The 13,665-nt window shown below is 33.6% G+C and overlaps 1 protein-coding gene across 1 annotated transcript; it reads right to left on the reverse strand.

Annotated features, from left to right (window-relative positions):
- Positions 1–2,609: 2,609 nt before the first annotated feature.
- LOC113279414 lies at positions 2,610–3,341 on the reverse strand. Its single transcript, XM_026528107.1, has one exon. It carries the CDS (start codon positions 3,339–3,341, stop codon positions 2,610–2,612), a length of 732 nt encoding a protein of 243 aa, XP_026383892.1.
- Positions 3,342–13,665: the final 10,324 nt, after the last annotated feature.

The raw sequence follows: 13,665 nt of genomic DNA on the forward strand, positions 1-13,665 counted from the left end.
AATATGCAACATATCATTATAAGCTCTGCCTCTAAAACAATAATCTCGTATTTTGCTAGAAATTATGTCCCATGGTTCATAAAAATGAGATGGTTAAAAGCTGTAAAGAAAATCTCTTCAATACAGTCCAATCACTGTTTCAGAGAAGTAAATTTCTCAGCTGATACTGTAGCAAAGAAGGCTGCTAGATTAAATATTGGAGAAACACAAGTGTTCATAGGCAGGCCATTTTTTCTAAAGATTGAAATGCCTGAGGTTGAATACTACAGGTTCTGTTGACTAGGATAAAGCTGAGTTAAAATTTCTCAATATTTTTGGGCCTATATAGTTGGCTCTTCTTTTAGTGTATGTTTGTTTTGGGCCTATGTAATTAGCTCTCTTTATCTTTGTTACAAAATTCTGTTGTAATCCTCCAATTTTGATTCTCCCATTAATAATAAATTGGTGATTCAGAAGGAAAAAAAATCTACACAGATGCCAAAAATCGGGTCACAGAAGAAAAAGGCTTTCTGTATTTCTCTCAAACCACATTTATAGCAAAAACAAAAAATATCAGACATCAGAAAAGCAATCACTAGAAGCAAGAAGGAGAAATTTTTTATTACTTTTACCTTGAATATACAGACACAACGTCAAAATCAAAAAAAGTAGAGCTTGGCTTTTGCTCGAATAATTTATATAGAGATGCCATACCATACCATTTTTTTTTTTGGAGATGATATTAATCGATACCTAAAAATATCTAAATTTTCGATATTTTCTTGGAGAAAATATTTTTTTATAATGCACTCAACATTTATAGCTGGTAAATAATATTTTCTAGTAAGTGAAATCTGCTTATTGCAAAAAAGAAAAGAAAAAGGAGTTGCCAGAAATTTGCCCAGGTGTGTAATCTTTCAGCTTCTACTTTCAACATTGACGTTGCGACCCCCTATCCCATGAAATCTTTGGCCGCTATTTACTTCGTTGTCGTAAAAAAGAAGTTGGCAGACAAGTTTGTGTTGACAGACAGAGATACAAACCTTATTAGTTGCAATAGGATGAAGCATGCACAAGACTTTCTTTTAGCCATGCCAATCTGTGGTTTGAATCAACAGGTCGTACCTAAGAAGTTCAGCTCCGTGTTGTGTTACAGAGTTGGCATCCCTTTATTCGATGCAGATATCTTTTCCCTAGCTGCAACCAGGCTATGAACATATATGGGGACCAAGCTTTACACTGCGTCAAAAATGTTGGGCTTAAATTTCGTCATGATCTTATTGGAGATGTTTTGGCAGACATGTGTTACAAAGTTGGTGTTGCTGCGAGAAATACCCTTAGGGTTCTTATCTGACAAAGGTGGTGCTTACTCCCAACGAATATCTTGGTCTATAATTGGGAGAATGGACAGGGTACCTGTTTCGATGTTACCGTAGTGTCTCCATTTACTACAGGTTGCTCCCCTATTGTCACTCCAGGTCAGGCCATTTCAAATGCTTCTCTTTGTAAACGTAACAAATATCTTGACAAGTTCACTTCTCACGGTTGTGGTTTTGGTGTCTTGGCTTTCACTACCCTAGGGTAACTCAGTGAAGATTTGATTACTTTCTTGAATAGGTTGAGGAACTGTCTTGCTAGCCATGATGTTAATGCTAGAATAGATAATTTTAATTTTCATAGACTTGGTGTACCAATTCAAAAAGGTGTTAGTGTCCAGCTTGTTGCTAGGTTACCAACAATCTTCTTGTATGACGAATGATTATTTTTCTTATAAAATTGCCCAATGGCGTTTTTTAATTTAAAAAAAACCCTGAAAGTATGGTAATTAAATAGCATTGTATGAAAATCTAAATATAACATCTACAGCATTAGTAAAGTAACGATATTAATGGAATTTATTCCGAGTTTATGCTCGTAAGAAATTATGTTTTTTGGATTTAATTCCAAATACACCAGACCGTGGAAGTTAAAAAAAATACTTTTTGGAAAAAACGATATTAAAGGTAGTATTTGATATTTTAGAAAGTCTAAATATTTTCTGTAGATTTTTGTAGATTTTTTTATCCTGCAAAAAGTATATATTAGATTTTTCTTTATTATATTTTATTACCTTGTAACCACGGATTATTTTTTTGAAGTTGATAATAATAACAATTCATAGATTTTTCATTCTAAAAATATAAATCCCATTTTTCTATCCTAATAACGATATTTATTTATCAGTGTTTTTTTTCTCATACCATTTTTATTAGAATTATTACCTCATAACAATGGATTTGATTTTTTAGTTTACGTTTTTTTAACAATAAATGCATAGATTTATTACATAAAAATGATCCTAAAAAAATAAATTAGATTTTTTCCCCTATAAACGATATTTAGTAGATTCTATAAGTTGATAGTACTAATTAATAAAAGTACATAAATGATCGTCTGTTGCAAAAAACTTTTGTTCCTCTGTTGCATCCAATCAATAGTTGACACATGTCCCCCTATTATAACTGCCACTCTTCTATAATTTGGAAGCAATTTACTTAACTAATTTCCAAGAGAAAATAAGGGGTCCTTTTTCTTTTCTTTTTTTTTTTTGCTAGAAAAGGAAGATATATTGAAGTAGAAAATGATTACATCTAGTTTAGGCTAAATGGGGGATAAATATCCAACCATTCACCTGATACATTGAATTTCCTACTATATTTAGTTGCTTTATCAGCACAATCATTAAGGTTCCTACTAACATACTCAGTTTTAACATAGATAAAATCCCTAAGAATGAAAAGACAATCTTCTAATATGGAATTGTTTAACCAGCTAATCTGATCCACCATTTTATTCAGAAAAGAAGTTGCATTCTTTGCATCACTTCTTAAGAAAATATTGTTGTAACCTCTAGCTTTAACCCACTTCACAGCTTCAAATAAGGCAGTGCATTCAGCTTCTTCTGGATTTAGTGCTTGGCCTGCGACTGTTTTGCATCCTTTGAATTCCCATGTTTGGTTGAAAATAACAATTCCAACACCAGACTTATTAGTATGTTTATCATAAGAAGCATCATAATATACTAAACAACAATCAGGTGGAAGATCTCTATTAGAAGGAGATACCTGAACGTGAGCAACAGTTGCACTACTATTAGGTCTAGATGAAGCTAGGAATTCATTGGTATCACTAATCAACTTAGATTCCAGTCTGATAGTGCAAGGAGTATTCAGGGGTTTTTGCTGGAAAATTTGAAAGCATCTATCCTTCCAAATACACCATGCAGTAGTTAAAACAGAAAAAATGTGAGCATCCTTAGACGAAAGATGTTTGTTAATCCAATCACAAATGTTTGCAGTAATAGCAGAATCTTGAAGCACCATATTTCCAAAAGGCATAGAAGCCTAAACAGATTTAGAGTAGGGACAATGCAGAATGAGATGTTCAGCTATTTCAGGGGTATTCATATCACATATACAACAAGTATTATCCTGATTAGGTTTGAAAACAGACACTCTATCCTTAGTTGACAGTATCCCTTCAATGCATTTCCATAAAAACAGTTGGATTTTAGGCAAAAGGGGAGCCTTCCAAAGGTTTTTGTATATAGGATTTGGATGAGAGTTATAATCGGTATGAGGTAACTCACCAGCCAAGAGCTTATAAGATGATTTCACTGTAAATGTACCATTTTTAGTGAATGGTCAAATCAATCTATCTAGACCAGACAACGGAATTCTAATATTCATTATTTTCTGACTGTTTTCTTGAGAAAAGAAGGCTTGCACTAGTTTTGAATTCCAGGTGTTAGAATCTTTATTAATGAAGTTGCTCACACACATGTTAGGATTAGGATAAGAAATGCATAAGGGAGAAGACATGTTAGGAACCCAATTATCAACAAAAACATTAATGTTTTCACCATTTCTAACTTCCCAAATAGAATGATTCTTAATGATACTAAGACCATGACAAATACTTTTCCAAACCCATGAAGAATCCTTAATATCTAAATGATGCAAAAGATGGCAGTTCTTAAAGTACTTGCATTTCAAAATTTTAAACCACAATTCATCTTCATAATGGATAAGTAACCAAGCATTTTTAGCCAAAAGGGTTGCATTAGTAAACTTTAAATTTCTAAAACCTAATCCACCTCTCATTTTGTGAGTGCAAACATTTTCCCATTTTTAGGGTAAAAACCACCATTAGAACCTTTCTCCCGCCAGAAGTCTCGTTGGGATTGCTCCATCTTATGAATGAGTTCATAAAATACTGTATATATGAACTTCCATTTCCATAAAATACTTGCCCAGCAGCATATAGTCCCAACCCCCAACTAAAAACCTTACCGAGATGCTCATTACGCGACCCATGGTTATTCAATCTCATCACGAGCTAACTTAATCTTGTAAAGTTTTTATGATGAAAAATTTGTCAATCTATTTTAAGGTAATGAATTGGTTTACCACATAGTGGATTTTAGGTTTGCTTATGCAATGCTCTGAAGTCTGATGAGAATGGATAATCACAAATATTGTGAAGTAATTAGGTTCTTAGCCGTCTCATCGTAGTATCGTTCTTGTGTAGAAAAATCAAAATTCTTATCATTTTCAAAATCCAATCACGGCGGGAATGAGATCCAACTTCAACACACGTTCGTGTTTAGAGATTGTGGTCTGCAAGAACATTGGTACAACACAAAAAATTAAATTAAGACATTTGAATATCGGATCATACACTTTGATCATATACAAGTAGAAAGAAAATCAAAGCACAACTGAATCCCAGTACACTTATATTTTTTATTCATGAAGAGGAAAAAGTTACTTGATGATGCTCCATGAATATATCGAAACGCAACTGTAAAGAAGACGATGGAACAGACTAAGGAAAATCGAAATATCTTCCCGTATTTTTAGAAAATATATTCAAATTAGTTAAGTAGATTATTACCAAATTGTATAAAGAGTGGCGGTTACAAATAGGAACACGTGTCAGTTATTGAGTGGATGCAACAGAGGAATAAAGGCTTTTGAAAACAGACGATTCGGAGCCAGATGTTTTACCCTATAAATATAAATCCGATTTCTTTACCACAAAAATATAAATTCAATTTCTATACCCTGATAACAATTTTTACCAGATTTTCTTTTATTTCCATATTATATTTATTAGATATTTTACTTAATCACCATGGATTGGTTTTTTTAGCTTAGATTTTTTAATAATAAATGCGTGTATTTCTTGCCTTGGAAAATGATCCAAAAACATAAATCAATTTTTTTTTGCCCCATAATATATCTTATAGATTTTTTTAGGGTTTAAATTTTATATCATTCGATAATTTAGAATTATCCTTTACATTTTAAAGATTATATATACTAATTTAGAGATTTTTTTTCCATTATATAATTATTTAAAAGTATAATTGGATTTTTAAGATTATAACGTCATTAAAGATTTTGTTGGATTAATGGGAAATTTGTTGGATAAATAATTAAAATTTTTGTTGATTTCCTTCTTCCGGTTGGACCTTACTATAAATAATTAAAGATTTTGTTGGATTAAACACAAGGTTTTCTAGTTTAGGTTGATTTCCTTATTTAGATAGGTTACCTAAATAACATTAGGTTTCCTAGTTGGTTACGGTTTCCTTTTCCAAGGAGACTAATACTTGGGAATCAAGTTTGTGACTCCTATATAAGGAGGTCTAGGCTATGTGTTTAGACATGGAATTCTCAATGAAAAATCAGTAGAGAATTAGAGAATATACAATGTAGTTCTATAAGGTTTCTAGGGATTCCATCCCACCTCTTGTGGTGGAGTTTTAGAAAAAGAGAGGGACCATTCTCGGGTATTGTAAGATACACCGTTGGTGTTGAAAGAGTACATCGTTATGGTTTTGGGGAGATATGGAAGACATCGTTTAGTGAAGAGAACATCGCCTTGTTCGTTGATGGTGAAAAAGACATCGTTGGTGTTGGAAGTGGTATCGTTTAGAAGGAGATCATCTCGATTATGTGAGATAAGTATTATCTTGTTTGGTTAGACATTATTCGGCAATACTGGAGCGTTTTGTTCATGTGAATTATTTTAGGGTTTATGACTAACACAATGTTGGATCATAGTTATTGATTGATTCGTCAGTCGTTAAGTGTGTAATTCTCTATTTACTGGTTCCATAATCATGAAGAAGTCTTAACCGTTTTGGTGGATGTAGGCATATTTCCGAACCATGTTAAGTCTTGTGTGATTTACTTATTGCTTCTAAAATGTGTTTGCATCGTCTATCTTTCATTCTACGTCGGTCCAAAGATTTAGTGTCTTGTGGGTTAATTCTATTTGGATTTCCCTAACAAGTAGTGCGGTTAGTTTGGCTATCTCCCACAACAAGTGGTGCGGTGAGCGTGGAGAGGATCGAAGTTAGAAGTGGGGATTTTTCGGTTTTCAGCGGACATCCGAATTTTTTGGTTTCAAAGGATTTGATGTTTTCAAGTATTCAAGTACGAAAGATATGAAGTTATCAAATATTTGAAGATGCATATATTGATTTTATCAAGCATTCAAGTTTGAAGGGTTTGATGTTATCAATTTTGGGTATGAGGCAAGTTAAAGTGTTTCAGAAGAATGGGATACTTTGATATTCCACATTTGTTTTTGGTACTGATCTACATCGAAGGATTTGACGTTATACTTCTTGTAGCATATAACCCTATGCATTCCGCATAGCTCCAAGTAAGTATTTGTGTAACCATATTTTGGTTAATTGATTGTGTTTTTTTTTACTTCGTTTAGTATGAGGCTCTTGTGGACTATTTTGGAAAACCAGGTTGTTTTCGTTTGGGTGTGTTTGCTTCGCAAATCACGTTTTGAGAAAGCAAGAGCGTTGTGGTCGAGATACAATTTTCGGTTTGTATGTTGGTTGAAGTAAAGGCGACAATTTTTAGTGTGTCAAATTCTTATCATTATTTCGGTACGGAGGGTGTAAGTTTGATATCGGTTGTCATTAGTTTGATGATGTTTCTAATTTTTTGACCTAAGAAGTCGAAGGATGATAAGAGGAAGTTACACTCGAAGATGTTATGGATTAAATTGCATAAGGCAGTGAAGATTTGGTGAGATCTTTTTGAAGATTTCGTTTTGGGAATTGTTGACCGTTATCAAGGATCAACATGTTTCAGTTTCGAAGAGTTTAATTTCGTTTGGAGTACTACTTGTTGCGCGTTGGTTACAAGTAAGTTGAAGTGTGATGATCATTTGATGAGACGTGGTATGTTTTGGACTTCGTATACGGGATTTTAATTGTGGTGGAGCTATGGTTTCTTATCATTTAATGAGAAAAAATTTTGTTAACACAAGTTATGGAATATGCATCTTAGGCATATGGTTGAAGAAAGGGTTATTTAATCGTGTTTCTGTGAACGTTGTAGCTTTGAAGGGGGTGTACCTTTGGAGAGTGACGCGGCTACATGTTTGGGTATCATCATGTTTCGTATACATGATACGCTTAGCGACATCCATTTGGGTGTTTAGGGCATCTTTCTTACTGTTTCTGAGAGAGATGCTAAGTAGATTGTGACCTTTGTTTCAATGATGTTTTGGCGGAGGATTTTGGCAGTGTATCAGGGATCATCGAAGTGGTTTGAAGTGCAAGAACGTTTTGAAAAAAAGGTTGGTCTTTTAGTGTTGATATGTTCCACTTTGGAGGTGACAACCCGTTTGATAGGAACAAGGTATTGTTTGGGCACTTTATAAGTTTAGGTACAATTCTACTCTTTGGTGTAGAAAGCGATTTTATCGCATACTACAATTGGAGAAAGCACAGTGCATGTTGTTCAAGTTTCTTGGACAAGTTTGGGGCTAATTTTTCGGTTTGCTATCTCGTGAACCTTTTATCATCAACTGTTATTTGGTTAAGTACTTCTGGATAGTGATCAAGTTTTGGTTGCCAAGTTAATTTCTCGCAAGAGGAAATAGTTTTGGTGTTAGTGTTGAAGAAGGTGTTCTTTCTTTAGTATTCCAAAAATTATGTTTGTAATTCTTGATCAGTTTGGAATTCTCGGTGAAGAGATTTATTTATAGCAGTGATGGTATTTTGAGAGGTTTTGGTTTGGGTGGAACAGTGTGTTCCTTTGCTCATCTACTACAAATATTGAGATTACGGTTTCAATAATTACAGAGGCGGTAGAAGATGGGATCAAAGATTTATTTTGAGAAATCTATTCAACAACAATTTAGTTTTATCATCCTTTGCTTCTCATATTAGCGTGAGAAGTTAGCACTATTGTCTTGGATAGTTACTTAAGAACTTATTACGATTTTTTAAGAGTAAGAAGACAATGGGTAAGCACAACAAAGTTTTGGATCGTTTCTTGGAGTTGCCTAAGGTTAATAAGACGTATGGGTGTGTTTGGGTATTTATGTTTTTGAAGGATGATTGTCAGATCTTGTTTGGAACAGTTACGTACTGGTACACATTTTTGGAGTAAGTTTGACTAAAGGATATGCACAAGATAGAGTGTGGTTGTTATGAAGTTTTCCCTCCGTGATTAATCACATTTTTATCTGAGTCCTATTAGTTTTGGTTTGGTGGTTTGACTTAGTCGACGAAGTCGAAACTGCATTCTTGCCTGGAGATTTGGTGGAGGACGTTAATTTGTCACAACCCGTTTGGTTTGAGGTTGCTGGTTTAGTTTTTGGAAGTTTGGTATGTCAGCTTTTGGATACTCTGTTTTGTTTGTTCACTAATGTAGTGATTTTGTGAAGCTTGAAATGTTTGGTAACTTATTGTCTCGTTACTCGTTTCGGGGATATGCTTATGGAAAAGATCAATTCAGTGTTTGATAGTTTGAAGAAGCAATTTGGTTTGGAGTTTTGAGATGAAGGAGTTATATTCCGCTAAGAAAACGCTTGTGAAGAAGTTTTGACGAGATTTGTTGACTTCGGTCGTTTGGGGGTTGAGTGATACTTGATCCAGATTTCTCGTCGTTCAGGTGCTGAGGCGATTGTCGTACTTTGAAAATTGGCTCAGATTAGTGAAATCTTTACCGAGGTGAAGATTTGTTGAAACATCGACAAGGTGGAGATTGTTAGATAATTTTCGGTGTTTTGGAAGGATCCGGAAAGTTCTAGAACATACTAGAAATCCTTTGTGTAGAGAAACACAAGGTTTCCTAGTTTAGGTTGATTGATTTCCTTATTTAGATAGGTTACCTAAATAATATTAGGTTTCCTAGTTGGTTACGGTTTCCTTTTCCAAGGAGACTAATACTTGAGAATCAAGTTTGTGACTCCTATATAAGGAGATTTAGGCTATGTGTTTAGACATGAAATTCTCAATAAAAAATCAGTAGAGAATTAGAGAATATACAATGTAGTTCCCTAAGGTTTCTAGGGATTCCATCCCACATCTTGGGTGGAGTTTTAGAAAAAGAGAGGGACCATTCTCGGGTGTTGTAAGATACACTGTTGGTGTTGAAAGAGTATATCGTTATGGTTTTGGGGAGATGTGGAAGACATCATTTAGTGAAGAGAACATCGCCTTGTTCGTTGATGGTGAAAAAGACATCGTTGGTGTTGGAAATGATATCGTTTAGAAGGAGATCATCTCGGTTATGTGAGATAAGTATTATCTTGTTTGGTTAGATATTATTCGGCAATACCGGAGCGTTTTGTTCATGTGAATTATTTTAGGATTTATGATCAACACAATGTTGGATCATAGTTATTGATTGATTGATTCGTCAGTCGTTAAGTGTGTAATTCTCTATTTACTGGATCATAATTTGGTGGATGTAGGCATATTGTCGAACAACGTTAACTTTTGTGTGCTTTACTTATTACTTCTAATATGTGTTTGCATCATCTATCTTTCATTCTACGTCGGTCCAAAGATTTAGTGTTTTGTGGGTTAATTCTATTTGGATTTCCATAACAAGTGGTGCGGTTAGTTTGGATATCTCCCACAACAATACATATTGTATCTACTATACTACTTACAAATCTGAGTACATATCTGCCGCACTGCTTACAAATAGAATATGTATCCGCTCGACTGCTTACAAATTCGAGTATATATCTGCTGCACTGCTTACAAGTAGAGTACATGTATGTTAGAATCAATGAAAATACATTAGAAAACGTATTACATCACATATATTGTAGGATCATACCAATTAATCTCTAATATTTCTTCAATACAGTATTAAATCATAGAAAAAATAAAGGAAAACCTATATATGCACAATAACACAGAATAAGCTACACAAAACTAGCACATATTTCAGTATTTATCATACGTACTCATGGATCAAACAAAAAAAGGTGGCAAAACTCTGAATAAAACTGAATCAGAAGAAGTTTTTATCAATACGCCATATACGTACTGCATATTCATGAACCAAAAATCAACTACATGTAAGAAGAATTGATGAATACATGAATAAAACATAATCAAATCACATTTTCCAGTATTACATATACGTAATCATGGATGGAACCCAAAAAACGTGGCAAAACTCTGAATAAAACAGAATCAGAAGAAGTTTCTATCGGTACGCCATATACATACTGCGTATTCATGAACAAAAAAAATCAAATACATGTCAAGAAGAAGTGATGAATCCATTAATATAAAAACACATATTTCAGTATTACACATACGTACTCATGGATCGAACCCAAAAACAGTGGTAAAACTCTAAATTAAATAGAATCAGAAGAAGTTTCTATCAGTATGCCATATACGTATTGCGCATTCATGAACTAAAAATCAACTGCATGTCAAGAAGAACCATGAATATAACTGAATCAAAGCACATACTTCAGTATTACACATACATACTAATGGATCAAACCAAAAAAAGTGGCAAAACTCTGAATAAAACAGAATCAGAAGAATTTTATACCAGTACGCCATATATGTACTGTCAATTCATACACAAAAACAAACTGTAAAAAACCTAAAAACATAAAAGCGTCATGAAAATCGATTTGATCTCATAATACAATAGAAAAACAAATCAAAAGAAGAAAAACGAACAAAATAATCAAAGAAGAAGATTAGAAAACATACCTGGAAACACAAACAATCTTCTCGTCGTAAATTCATAACGATGCATCTTCTTCTTCTTCTCAAAAATAAACTAGGTTTCTGTCAGTATGGGATATATGTATTGTTGCTTCTTACAAAAAAACAAACTGAAACAAATCTAAAACCAACAAAATGGAACTGGTATAACCAAATCTAACAACGAAATGAACAAAAAATGTGATTATTCATCTAGATCTAGTAAATAATCAACAAATCAAACATGGAGATCGAAAGCATAATCAAACACAACAATGATTAGATCGTGAAAACCCTAAAATAAACATTGCAAGAGAAAGAGAAGAAAAATAAATTGGATTTGGTCAAAATCTAATCGCAGCAGTAGTGAGAGGAAAGAGAAAATGAAAACGAACCTGAAATGTCAAATGTTCTTCTCGTGCTTATAGATCTGTTAAATAGGAAAGGTCATTTGTGGTATTTTTAAATTTCGCATACCCGATCTCGCACATGCACAGGTTCAGGTGATAAGAAATTAGGTCCATTTTTCTTTTTTCTTTTACTGTAATTATGGACCTCCGGCTATTTGGGCTCTTAATGGGTGGACCTTCCACTAACTAAGACCACTATAATAATACCTATTAGTAATTTATACATTAATATATCTTTTTTGGTATGTTTGGAAAATTTTATCAAAAAAAAAATATATATATTTGGAAAAAATAAAATCAACGTTTCTAACGCATTCCAAAAATTTAGCGGCAATGATTTTAAAAGAAAATGTAAACTCGATGTAAAAATAAAACATAAATTCTCAACCGTCCAAAACTATATATCGACCATCCAGCGGTCATCATAAAAAACAATGAGGGCCGTTCGTCGAACTTTATCAACTATCTACCTAATCTACACCGCACGTTGCCACTTCAACACAAAATATAGCACCAAACTTCATCCAACATACACAAATGGTTTTTCTCTGAGCCAATGAGAATATGTGGTTACGCTAACCAACCAATGTGAGGGAGGGTAAGCTCTACAAGTGTTATTTTTATGCTGGAGTGAGAGATGGTATTAAGTATTTAGGACTTTTTATATATGGTCATTTATGAAAAATGCTTTTAATGCCAATGAATACATATGGTACTTTCTTAGTGATTTTGTAGTATATCTTCTTAAACCTATCTTACCACGATTCAGAACCACTTCTCGAACTCACATAATAACTATGTTATTTGAACGGGGACCCCTAAAATAACTACTCAATGAATTATGATTCGCTAACCACTGCTTTTTAATCAAAGTAATTTTCCATAAGTGTCATATATAAATCTACTTTATACTTTATTGTACCAATGAGCTAACAAACATAAACTAATTTCATATGCTATTTGAAGATGCCTACATTTACAACAAATAGATAGTTGTTTAAATTTCCAACAGATGACAGTTCCTTTCAATCACTTACTTGGACCAACAACGGTCAGAGAACTCTCACCAACAAAAGGTGTTATTGAGGAGGTTGGAGGAGTGGTAGTAGAATTTGTGGAACTATAATTATTTAATGCACCAAACCGATTTTGAATATGTTAAAATATGAAATCTTAAGCAGACTCAGATTCCAAAATTACCTAATCTGAAACGTTTAATGGTAACCCCTATATGCCAAACAACTTCACAACTACTTATCTATGGTTTCTACATCTCCATTTGTTATGTGTAAACTATATCCCTTCTAGGGTATAAAGTTCCTGATAAGGGAGAGCGAGCATCCAGAAATCTCTCGTTAGGAAGTTGAAAATATTTGATCACGAGTACAGTATGGATATAGACAACGCTTTTGCACTTGAAGCCACAACTAAAGCAGGCATAACTTCTTCGAAGGAAATCTTGTCTTGGGATGACGAATGTTGCTTTGATCACGATGAAGAAAATATATCTATTCTCATGCAACAAGTCAAAAATATCCTAAGAAGGAACAGACAATCTGGGAAGCGAGACTCCCGAACCGAGACCAAAGATGATTTTGTTCAAGATGGAAGTTCTCTTCAAAGAAATAATGCTCTCATAGTTTCACCGGATAACCCTAGTGAACTTACTTCTGAAAATCAGACAGAAAATTCAACCCCCTGTGCAGAAATCTGTTGATTCTGATTTGGACTCTGATTCCAAGTCAGAAAAAAAAAGATTTTAGAATTCTTGAATAAAAGTGAAGAAATTCACGGAGGAAAACCTTCGTTTGAAGAAAACCTTGGAAAAAATCGAATCATCTCTTCATGTGAAAAATTTAGAGATTGAAAAACTTAATGAAAATTTTACTAGAACAGTGTCTGTAGAAAATAATGAGATTGATACTCTCAAGTGTGATATACAAAGGCTCTCAGGAAGCTCAGAAAAAATCTCAACTATGTTGTTTGGACAAAAGTCCTTTGGTAACACTTATGGTATTGGGTTCACCAGCAAAACATCAATCACCAACAACTGTTTCATCCATGCCGGTTCATGTAGGGAACAATTCGTTGTGGTAAAAAAGGTAGCTAAATCTTCTAAAGATGAGCCCCCTTTGTGTTACTTCTTTTGCGGAAGTAAGAACCATATTCAAGAAAAATGTTGGAAATTTAAGAAGAATAACAAGAAAAATTGTTAAACTTCATAAT

The sequence above is a fragment of the Papaver somniferum genome, chromosome 5 (assembly GCF_003573695.1).
Source record: "Papaver somniferum cultivar HN1 chromosome 5, ASM357369v1, whole genome shotgun sequence".
Taxonomy (NCBI): Eukaryota; Viridiplantae; Streptophyta; class Magnoliopsida; order Ranunculales; family Papaveraceae; genus Papaver; species Papaver somniferum.